Source organism: Aspergillus melleus (assembly GCF_016097325.1).
Source record: "Aspergillus melleus strain CBS 546.65 chromosome Unknown contig4, whole genome shotgun sequence".
Lineage (NCBI taxonomy): Eukaryota > Fungi > Ascomycota > Eurotiomycetes > Eurotiales > Aspergillaceae > Aspergillus > Aspergillus melleus.
Window position 1 is genome coordinate 4754844 of NW_025763373.1, and position 11737 is coordinate 4766580.

General features: G+C 45.5%; 3 protein-coding genes across 3 annotated transcripts; 1 reads left to right on the top strand and 2 right to left on the bottom strand.

The window, feature by feature from the left end:
- Positions 1-4165: 4165 nt before the first annotated feature.
- Positions 4166-6209, bottom strand: LDX57_008407 (uncharacterized protein; the record flags this gene model as incomplete). Its single annotated transcript, XM_046090129.1, has 8 exons — positions 4166-4555; positions 4629-4853; positions 4905-5133; positions 5184-5251; positions 5301-5563; positions 5611-5691; positions 5738-5839; positions 5892-6209. The coding sequence occupies 8 exons, from the start codon at positions 6207-6209 to the stop codon at positions 4228-4230; spliced, it is 1614 nt and encodes a 537-aa protein (XP_045946102.1). The 3' UTR covers positions 4166-4227.
- Positions 6210-7169: 960 nt separating this feature from the next.
- Positions 7170-8213, top strand: LDX57_008408 (class I SAM-dependent methyltransferase; the record flags this gene model as incomplete). Its single annotated transcript, XM_046090130.1, has 3 exons — positions 7170-7708; positions 7766-7949; positions 8016-8213. The coding sequence occupies 3 exons, from the start codon at positions 7170-7172 to the stop codon at positions 8211-8213; spliced, it is 921 nt and encodes a 306-aa protein (XP_045946103.1).
- A 214-nt stretch (positions 8214-8427) lies between these two features.
- On the bottom strand, positions 8428-10888 carry LDX57_008409 (uncharacterized protein; the record flags this gene model as incomplete). Its single annotated transcript, XM_046090131.1, has 1 exon — positions 8428-10888. The coding sequence occupies exon 1, from the start codon at positions 10759-10761 to the stop codon at positions 8428-8430; it is 2334 nt and encodes a 777-aa protein (XP_045946104.1). The 5' UTR covers positions 10762-10888.
- Positions 10889-11737: the final 849 nt, after the last annotated feature.

The following is an 11737-nucleotide window of genomic DNA, read 5'->3' on the forward strand; positions in this document are numbered from 1 at the left end:
TAGAGAAAGAACGGCTCAGTAATATAGAGAAGATAGTCGATTTGGCGCCACTCCTCATTATTTGGTACCATCTCTTCGCAATCATAGTCCGCACAAAATTGTGTAAAGATATCGCGGAGTCGTTTCGCGCGACGGAGCATGAGAAAGGTTGAATTCCATCGAGTTCTTACATCTTGGATTGGTGAAAGCTTGAGACCGTCTGTTTGGAGACTGTTGAATGCCTCCCGGCGTGAAGGGCTTCCGTGGATATAAATTGCCAGAGAGCGGACCTTGTTCAAGGTATAAGAGACCTCATGCTTCTGGTGCTGTGTATTTGCCTTGGTTGAAGATGACAGCCGATCAGTCCACTTTGTTTCTGTAATATTGTTTTGTGGAACTGCTCTGAGACGGTCAAGAAGCTGGTTCAGGCTAAGTTGGATAACATGAGCAAGACAAGGAGTTCGGATAATATTAACATCATTAGATAAAGCCTGCTGGAGGGAATCAGCCAGTGTTTTGTTATTTGATGCATTATTACTGGTTAATCCAAAGACCTGATCTTGAATCTGATGACTATTCAGTGTTTCAAGAACAACACTGCTCATGTTTAAACCAGTATGTGCTCCATGAAGAGGTTTAAAGCCAAGAAGTACTTCCCGATATACCCAATCAGCATCAATAAAGTAGCCAGTTATAGCTAGAAATGCCTGGGAAAATGGAGATGTCTAACTGTCAAGCGCAATTGATATCTTTGAACCTGAAGGAAGCATCCTAAGGACCCTTTGTTGCCGGTCTTTGACTAGCACTTCTAGCCGACGACGGATCGTCATTGCAGATGGGATTTGTGGCATATTGGGTGCATTGTGGGCCATCTTAATCAAGCTTATAAATGTTGGATGCTCGATTAGATAAAAGGGAAGCCGATTAATTGTAAGAAATGATAAAATCTTTTCCTCCCAGGCTGGTTGTGAGAAAGGAACGTCAGTCGGAGCAGATTCCTAGTAGAATAATTAACTATTAGTTAAAGAAGTATAATAATAGAATATTAGATATACCCTTTTTTGTAGGAATTTTATGATTTCATCCTTCTGTCTGTTCTCAAACCGTTGGCACGCAGCGGTCTTTAGGTGCCTTGTCATTGTTGATAAGCCATGACGCCCTTCCTTCCCTTTAATGTCCTTTTTCGTAGAGTAAGGATGTTCAAGGATTTGGCTGCAGCGTTTACACATGACCTTTGGGGCGCCGTCTATACTAGAAGCGACCTGATCATATTGCTTCCAAATATCTGAAAGATGGTTTGAGTCCCAATGTATCTTGCTTTTAGACCCATAATCAGTTTGTAACCACCAGTCTACCCATTCACTATGAGTCATTTCGTTGTAAAGCACATATGCCTTTCTTCGATCAGGCCCGACGCGTTCAAGAGAGGATGGAATTGTAAGAGGAATAGCTGGTCGAATAAATGAAGACGCCGAAGGATCAAGGGCATCAAATGGATGCTGGCTGCCAGATGGAGTAGCTGCGTAATTTGAAGAAGTCAGAAACGTTAGATTATCTATCTCTGCATCATAAAGAGATGATGCAAAGTCAGATTGCTGGCTTTGGGACATGATAAAGTAAGTATACAACACATAAATAAAGAAAAAAAGAAGGGTAAAGGAGATAGATACATGACTAGAAGAAGGATTTCTAATAATTTGATTTACTTAGCTGTTGATAGTAAGTCACACAAACAAGCCTACATATCACAAGTGAAGTGTATTTGGCCCAACGAGGCCCAACGAGGCCCAACAAAGCCCATCAGGGCCCATGAATAGCCCAGGAAACCCCACAAAGAGCCCACGAAAGCCCACGAAAGCCCACGAATAGCCCACGAAAGCCCACGAATAGCCCACGAAAGCCCACGAAAGCCCACGAAAGCCCACGAAAGCCCACGAAAGCCCACGAAAGCCCACGAAAGCCCACGAACAGCCCACTGATAGCCCATTCCCAGCCCAACTTGGTTTTAGATACCCTCAAAATATTTTCATCCGGTCAGATATATAGATAGAATACTGATACAAAGAGCTAAATTCCTTCAAATTCACTTCTTTATACTGTCGTTTATGATTAGAATTCTAAAATAGAGAAAATGAGCTTTCATTTCGTGTAGAGAATAAACAAATCAGAATAAGCAGAAGTAACTTCTTTTTTACTTTTTCTCTTGTCAAGAAGATACACACACCCTTTTATATTTGAAATATATATCTAGACAAGTTTACATTAACTCCATCCACGAACCACCCGTACACCACCATAACAATCGGAATATAGGATTTTTATAAGTAAATAGCTTAAAATAAGCTTTACTTTCTTTAATTCGAAGAGGATTTCCTAGAATTTCCTACTGCTTTAGGCAAGGTTACAAAGAAGTTCAGTCGACAAACTGGAACAGATGTAAAAAACAGTATTTTATTTTGATTATTTAGCAGCTTTATGAACGCCAAGACCAAGATTTTATGCAAAATTGGGCTTTTGCGGGGGCCCATTGGGGGCCCATCGTGGGCCTGATGGTTGGGCTTGGGCCTGAAATCTGGGCCATCAGCCCACAGTGGGTTGGGCCATGGGCCCAAGAGTTAGGCCCATTTGTGGGCTCTGATGAAGTCTATATATAAATAGCTATAGCAACAAATAGCAGAAATTTACTAAAATCATGTCTTCTCTTTAATTTTAAAAATATAAAGCACTAGAGTGGCTATCAGCTTTTATTTAAACTAAATTGCCTATTAAAAAAAAAGTCTTGTATAGAGAGTACAATATATCAACAAAAGAACTATTTATCTACTGATCTATTATTTTTCTTGATACTACTAAACTCTTATATCTTTTAACTATTTAAATTTCCTATTATACATATTACCCTTGCCCAGACTCTCTACATTCATAATTACCCACAATTCTCGCATCTTCTAATCATCTCTATTAGAAAAAACAAAAATACAATTTGTTTTTTTTAACTCGCTCAATGGCTACTCATCAGTCATCATTAATATTATAGATTTGGCCCGTTGTATACAGGTCTTCTCCTTATAAAAGCTGCATTAAAAAGCTTTTCTCATTCTTATCAAAAAAATAATTCAATCCAATCAATTCCGGCACAATAATCAATTGTATGTGATATGTAAAAATAACACAAGATAGTTAGCAAAAACAGCTAAAATATCATTTAAATACAAACAGAGTTATATATCAAAAAATAAAATATAAATATTTATATTGTGACTATTTAACCTTACTGCATATTCAAGACTATGATATAGTTTACTACAAAACCAAAATACAATACAGAATATATATCACTCTCAAATCTATAACTTTTTTGCGTAAAAAGCAATCATGTTATATCAATTTTTGTTATTATAAAATCGTTTATAATCGACAATATTGATTTTGAAGTCCTAATAAGCGCTTTTTTAAAATAAAAACAAGATAAATTTTACTCAAAAATTAATCTTTCTATTAATTGCCGCATAATAAAAGACACAACATACTAAGGGCTGTATATATTTCACGAATCCCAGATATGGAAAGAGGCTTGTTATATGAAATTTCGCGCGACGATGAATTGATTGTGGAAGTATGAACTACTTTGAATACACAAAACTATTGATAATAATTAAAAACTATTGCACTCCCATTATTGCCATATTGTCTATTTTATTATATTTTATTCTTATCTAAGTTTTTAAAACTATATTTGGCGAATATTATCAAGAAAATCTTCATAAATCTCTACAAAGAACATTGAAACAGGTTTTGGGTTGCTCTAACATTTTATTCCAAACGGAAGATCAGTACTAGTGACCGTAAGTGACCCCATCGGATCAAGTCGATAACTTTGATGAACTCAGACGAGGCCGAGCGATAGGCAAAACACCCGGATATCGAAAGCCAACTGGTAAGGGGAGCTTTAGATGCTACCTGCTTCTGCGACTGTTAGGTGCTCTCTATTAGAAGAGTGAGTAAACAGAGATAGGTTAAGATAGGTTGACGAAGAAGCTACGAATATCCGATAAAGGGGTCAGGGGACACATTTATTCGTCCCCTTACTCAGGTGGATGTGCCAGGGCTTCTTTCGACCTATGTACACTGCTATGCTTTAATATAATAAAGGAGAAGACATACAAAATTCTCATAATATATCAAAACTATTAAAGACATCTCATCCTTCTCCCTAGAAACCACACACAAGATCAATCATATACTTCCCTAATCCCTCTTCTCCCTAATATCCACATCATCCAAAACAGCCTCGTTTCTCTTCGCAGCCGCAATCCGAATCCTCTTCAACCGCCTCGTATCGACATCGACCCGCCACGTAAAGAACCAAGTGACAAGGTTCATCACAATCGCCATGCCCACAAACCCCATCGCTATTCCAAAAGAAGTAGCATATCGAGGCGCATACCGAGAGTTGAACAGCTGTGAGCCAACCGCACCTCCGATCTGACCGTAGCTGTTCGCGAACGCGATGGCAAATGCAGAGCCTGTTGCGCCTTGGGTGGTTTGTACGCGCCAGGGCCACATCATGGTATACCTGTTTATTTTGGGTGGATTGTGTTAGTGGTTTGGCTTTGGGGAGAGGGCTTGAGGGGGGGGAAGATGCTTACCATGCACTTGAGAAGCCGGTGGCGATTATGGTAGCTGCGTAGACGCCTCCATTGCTTGGGAAGGTATAGAGAACAGCGTAACAGGCTTGGATGACGATCATGAATCCCAGAGGAATTGACGGCTGCGGAATGCGACCTGTGTCTGCGAAGATGCCAAAGATGACAGTCAGAACCACTGCGAATACAGCGGAGGGGATATTCAGTAGTTGGGTTTGAGCAATTGATCTGGCTTCGTATCAGTAGGGTTCGAACTTGATAACGACTGGGTCAACATACGTGAAGCCTAAATTGGCGATGACAGTTGGCTGGTAGAATAGAAGACCAGTTGTGCCGACCGTAAAAAATGCCCAACAAAGTAGAAAGAGCCAAATTCGCTTATTCTTCAGGGTGGTGATGAGCTCGCGGAGATCAAAGTTTGATTCGGCAGCTCGTGGCGAATTACTCGGTAGGCGGGCTTGAATGAATGCCTTCTCTTTGTCGGAGAGCCAGGAGGCTGTAGAGGGGACTGGGAAGGAGTTTAGCGTTAATATGGAGAGTGTAGGAAAGAAGTAATACAGTCTGGTAGAAAGAATAAAACGAATATCCCAAGCACGACAGTAAAGACACCTTCAGTCAAGATTAACCTAGTATGTGTTAGTTTGGCTTCGCCCGAAAAGGTGCGTTGAGTTATACCATTTCCAGCCCGATAGTCCTCTAGCTAGTACCCCGTTAAACGCAAACGCAAGAACCCCACTGATTACAGAGCTGAAATTGCCGAGAAGTGTCACTAGGACTATGCGAGGTGCCATTTCGTCTGGACGGTACCAGTAACATAGCTGAAGAAGCATTCCTGGCCATAACCCTGCCTCGAAAAGACCGAGGAAGAATCGCACCGCATATAAGCCCTGTCGGTTAACGACAGCGGCATGGCAACATAGGACTATGCCCCATGAGATCTGCTGAAGTTAGACCATGCATAGTATGAGCATTGTGTGATACTCACCATGACTCGAGCCTGCCATACAGACGGTCGCACGCCTTTCAGAAGTAGATTTGATGGTGCTTCAGCAATTATGTAGGGAATCTAAACACGTAAGCTAGGACCTCCGAGGATAGAGAGGTTGTCTCACATAATACATGGTCGTGACAAGATTATATTGATTGGATGTCATGTTCAGCTCAGTCATGATATTATACGGGGTGTCTTTATCCATCACTCGAGCGTTAGAGACCTAAGATCGGTTAGTCTTCTTATTCTTATAGAAGAGGTGCTAGGTTGCCCACATTATTTGAGTCAATCGTCTTGACCATGTACATTACCGCTAGCAGAGGGATTAGATGCCAATCTATTCGTCGAAGCAACCTCTTCTCCTCATCACTACTCAAGGTTGCTCGAGCTTGCATAAGGTTGGCATCATAACCGGGGATGTATTCTTGATCATATGCGGGGAGCGACCCGTGCTCGTTGCGACTGACAAGATGTACATTCTGCTTTCCGGGATCAGGGAGCTCATTCGAGCAGTGAACCCGCACGTCCTCGTCGATAGCGGCGGTGCTTGAGATAGCATCTATCTTCTCAGGAGGAACCGATGTAGTAGACATCACGAAGTGTGTTCGTTCTCAGCACTCTACCTGGGTATGCCTGGACCCAAATCCTTGACAGTTGCTTCGGTTTTAAATGAGAATGTAGCAGGTCAAGGAACATCCGGGCGTGGGGTAGATGATTTCGTTATCAGAAGTAATAATTGCGACCAAGAGGTACATTCTTCCTCTATCCAATGATAAATGGGATAAATGAGAAGGCAAGCATTCTCATTAGTGGCAGATGAGATGGTCTAGATGCCGCTATGCATATCATCCCCGACCAGGAAGTTTGGTGACAACAGCGGTGGTCGATGAGAAGCGGAGGTGCATTCGGCAATCCTCAACAATAACCTGACAGCCTATCACAAGTCCCATTGTGCTTGCATCTTTTGCCGATAACTTCATAAACCCCGTAGCCGATTTCTAATCGCGCTAATGTGGCCGATAACGACAGAGCACGCGATTTTAGGCCAGATGTCCGACTCCTCGGCCATTGGGGTAGAATGCCTTATCAGGGTGGTCATCAATTAGCTGCATTATGGCTTGTAAAGACGGGATATATTTAACTAACCGAGGAGAGAGTTAAAGAAACCGTCTTCATTAGCTTACCTCGTCGAAATTGCTTCTCTGCGTGAGGCCGTAGATCAAGTCTTGGCTGTTTGGGAGCTTTTAGGGCTTGACCGTCAAGTGACTCTTACAGAATCACGTGTCTGCATGATTCGTGATAAATTTTGGAGTACCAGATTCTTCTAGTCAATAATTCCATTAGAGAATGACTCAAAGCACTGCCAAGAAACCACCAAGAAACGAGAGTACGAGGTTCCATCCAATCCCAAGATCCTCGTATTCACAAGAACGCGCCAAGTGGGGGATGTCTTGTCTCCTGGCCTTATTATAACCACGATCAAAGTCACTACGACGTCCTGCAATTCTCAACTCATCGAGCTCCTCGCACTCTGCAACGCCCAGTAACTCGAAATGGACCTCACCGATATCAAGACAAAAGCTCTCGTGGCATGGGAAAACCACGCGAAAGCATGGGACGAACAGATGGGCGATGACGGAAATTCGTATTTCTCGGCCTTAGAACTGCCTATTCTCGAGCGGATGGTTCTGAAATATAAGAGCGCCCGTGCACTGGACCTTGCAACGGGGAACGGACTTGTTGCGCGCTGGCTTGCAAGAGAGGGTGCTTCGGTTGTGGCGACAGATGCATCCAGACCGATGCTGGAGCGTGCCAGGGCGAGGACAGAAAGTTGGTACCAGGACGGAAGGTTGAGCAGGGAACAGAAAATCTCATTTGAGACTTTGAATGCTGCGAGTATGGATGCTTGGGAGGAGTTTATATCCCAATCTCTAACCCCGGTTAGTAGTCATGCTGCTGCCGGGACGGGCCTTGTTGACAGGTATCAGACCGAAAAATTCGATATCATTACGATGAACATGGGAATCATGGATATCCCTGATCTAAAACCACTTGCCACTGCTTTGAAGCGCCTCTTAACGCAGGATGGCTGGTAAGTAGTACATACACATAATGTCCAGCACTCGACCCCTAACCCCAACGACTACAGCTTCGTAGCCACGATCCTCCATCCCTTATTCTTCACCTCCGGTGCAGATCGCCAGATCACCTTTCATGAAAACCCGACGACTGGTCAGCGCGAGATCACTCGCTCGATCATACTAAACAGGTACCTTGACGTTCCACCAGCACGACAACTTCTCTTCTCCGAAGACGAGAACACTCCACCTCCGGTTTGTTCTAGAATTCCACCCAGTTCATACCCTGAGTATGCGAGCCTCCTTCTCTAACAGCAACAGCTTTCCTTCCATCGCCCTCTGCATGAGCTCTTCGCGCCCTTCTTTCAGAAAGGCCTGGTCCTCGACGCACTGGAAGAGACGAATTTCGATGAGTCGTTCGTAGACCACAAGCGAGAACACTCGTCAAAGAACTTTCTGCAGTTTCCGAAAATCCTAGGATTTAGGATCAGGCGGACTTCTGTGTCACCTGTTAACTGAAACAGAGCACAATAAGGTACAGTCTCATCATGTCGTCAATGTCTCAATTCTCTTGTTGATAGAGTTTCTATATATTTACTCGGTAAACAGCCATTGACGGGTTATATTATGTCAATCACGGTTATTACAATGAAGTCAAATGCCCTGATTGGCATATACATCAATCCAGTCATTTTGCCCAATTTACCATGTATATCACTTGAACAAATCACTGCTAGTAGACATTCCCTCGCTTGATATCTTGAAACTCATACTGTCCAGACCCAACTTCCTTAACTACCTTGCTGAATGGCAAGGTCACCGTGGCTCTACTATTTGGCGGAACTTGGACCTTCAACCTGAACCGGCCCTGTTGATTAAGCCACCATTGCGAGCGGACCTCTCCATATGGACTAAGATATCTTCCTTCCGCACTCGTTATGTTTCCACCAGGTAAAGGAGCAACGGCAACACGTTTCCATCCAGGTTCGGCGGGGGCTAGGCCGCCGATGACCTGATGCATCCAGTCAGCGATGGACCCGAACGCGTAGTGATTGAAACTAGTCATCTCGCCTGGGTTAACGCTGCCATCGGGAAGTAAACTATCCCAACGTTCCCATGTCGTTGTACCACCCTGGACAACCTGGTAGAGCCATGATGGGACCTTCGTTTGCAGTAGCATGCTGTAGAAGTCCTCCGTTGCGTTGTTCGCGGCTAACGCGAATCCGAGAGCTGGTGTGCCGGCGAACCCAGTGCCGACGAGGTGATCATTCTCTGCGATTAGCTTTCGTAAGTTTGAAGCTGCTGAGTCTTGTTCTCTGCCTTTGGCGAAGAGTCCGAACTGGAGGCCTAGCGCGTATGCAGTTTGGGTCTGGTTGGCCATCGTTCCGTTGGATATCCATGCTGATCGGAAGGCCTCGATGAGGCTTTGATGCTGCTTTGTGTATGTTACGGCTGCTTCCTGGTTACCAAGCGCGAGAGAGATGTTGGCGATGTATTCGGTCATCCGAACCAGGTAAGCGTCTGCTACCAAGTATTTGTTTGTCGTTGCATCGCCTGGGTCATCCACAGGGGCCTTTGGATCCAACCAGTCTCCAAACTGGTAGGTGTTATGTTGCCAGAGCCCTGACTCATGTCGTGGAATTCCCGAATCAATCCATGCGCGCGCCTGATCGTATTGTTCGCGCAACATCCCGATATCCCCGTAAGCCAAGTAATGATTGAAGGGCCCACCTACAGCAACATCACCCCAGATGGCCGAGGGCTTGGACGGGTTCCATGCGGTTCTGTCGATCTCGGGCGGGATGACGGGGACGAAATATGGCACAGCCATCGTGTTCTCGCGCTGCATTTCCGACCAAATATCTCGGTGCCAGCCACGCCAGAATCCCGATGCATCGTAGAGGTAATTCGCCGTGGGCCCGAACGCATGAGCATCTCCTGTCCAGCCAAGTCGCTCATCCCGTTGGGGGCAGTCCGTAGGCAAAGAGACAAAGTTTCCCCTCATGGACCATATAACGTTGTCGTGAAACTTGTTAAGCAGCTCGTTGGAACTTTTGAGCCATCCTGTCCGCTCCATGTCAGTATGTACGACGATGGCTCTGATCGAGTTCCCATCCAACGGGGTCCATGATGCCGGCCATCCGTCGACCTGTACGTAGCGGAATCCATGGTATGTGAATCGAGGCTCCCAGGTCTGCGTACCATTTCCATGGAGAACGAGCCAATCGGTTGCGGATGCGCGACGAAGCGGACGTAGAGCTAACTCGCCCATTTCAAGAACCTCAGCATGTCGCAGTATGATATTCGTACCAGCTGGACCGGCCACATTCAACTGGACCCAGCCCACTAAGTTCTGGCCAAAGTCAACAACCGTTTTGTTTGAAGGGGACTTGAAGATCTTTTGAGGTTGTATTTCCTGCGTTCTTTTAGCAGGGGGACCATCCAAGGGGACCAGGGCGCCTTGCAATTGGTCTAGCTCTTTGACTGGCAGCCAGTTACTGGAATCGAATTGCCCCGTGGACCAGCCCTTCAATCTTGTTTCCAGCCGAGAATCGTATTTTTCGCCGTTATAGATCTCCGACAAGACCAGAGGGCCGGTAGTCGCCTGCCATTGTGTATCCGTGGGAATCTCAACCCGCGTTCCATTGCGAAGCGTAACTACTAGCAGGGCCTGATGACCTAGCGTGTCACCGTAGTTGTTGCGATAATTTCCCGCTGCAGTGAGGATACCGGAGTACCAGCCCTCACCCACGACCACGCCGATCCCATTCACACCGCGTTTCACCAGCTCAGTCACGTCGTGCGTGTCGTAAGCGTGTCGGTGGTTATATGATTGCCAGCCCGGTGCAAGTACTTTATCACCCACGCGAGCTCCGTTGATCTCTGCCTCGTATAGGCCAAGCGCGGTAATGTAAAGCCTCGCAGAAATAATATCTTGGTCGATGGCAAATGATTGTCGGAAGTAAATCGGTCGCTTGGGCCCATCAACCTCTGTCTGGCGCTCAGCTGCGATGGGAACCGCATTGCCCCAATCCGATTCATTGAGAAGCCCAGTCTCAACCTTCATCGCGGTAGACCATGGGGTTGAAGGCTGCCCTGGTTGTCCATGAGATCGAACTCTCACGTTAACCAGCTCAGCTGGGTGCAGCGGTTTGTCGGGCCACGGCACCAGAACAGAGTCGCTCGAGTTGACGGCATAAATCTGCGGAGCCTTGGAGCCACGGTTGATTTCCACTTCGTAGCCGCTCTGCGTTCAATTGGGCTCCAAGCCATGAAACCGCCATGAGATGCGCGGCGAGGCTTCTCCAATACCGAGGGCTTCGCGATGATGCTCGAATGACAGACGGGATATGGAAAGTGTCACAGAGAGTGGTAATAATGCAATAGGCAAGAGTACACCCCCGGCTAAATGCATCGTTCTTATGCAAGTAAGTCGCAAAGGCGGCTACGGTCTTCCAATTTCGTTTGATCCTGACTGTTGCCATCCTTTGCAAGCACACCATTGATTTTATAACCATTCTCTATGATGCCAAGATATTCCAAGTTCATCTCAATGGTGACACATTTTCTTCCAATTTTTACTTCTCGGTCCAGCGGAATTAGAAATGGTCCTTGAAACGTCATATAACCCATTCTATGCGTACTGATGCGCCCTCGGAGCTTCTTTAGCCGACCTCGTTGGAGTCAAGACTCTTGAAAAGCGTCAGTTAGCTAAACTCTTCGCTCCCTTTACTCCGGAACGATGAGCGGACTCTTCAGCGGCCTCCGCAGACATCTCGGGGAATAATTGTCCGATCTGGAAACCATTCCCTTTTTCGTTCAGGGACTCCGTTAACTAGTCTCCTTTGGACTGTGTATGGATTGCGAGGAAGTGGGTCTGTCAGATCCTTAATATGTTTTGCTTCTTCTAATTTGTAGCAGAGGGTCACTCATCTTGTTTTGAGTCTGGCGTGGTCTAAGTAAGTTTACATTATTGAGTTCTGACTATCTGGCAGGCAATGTGGACCTCCATGACCTGCATTATGCGGGGTTTCGATCGTCCG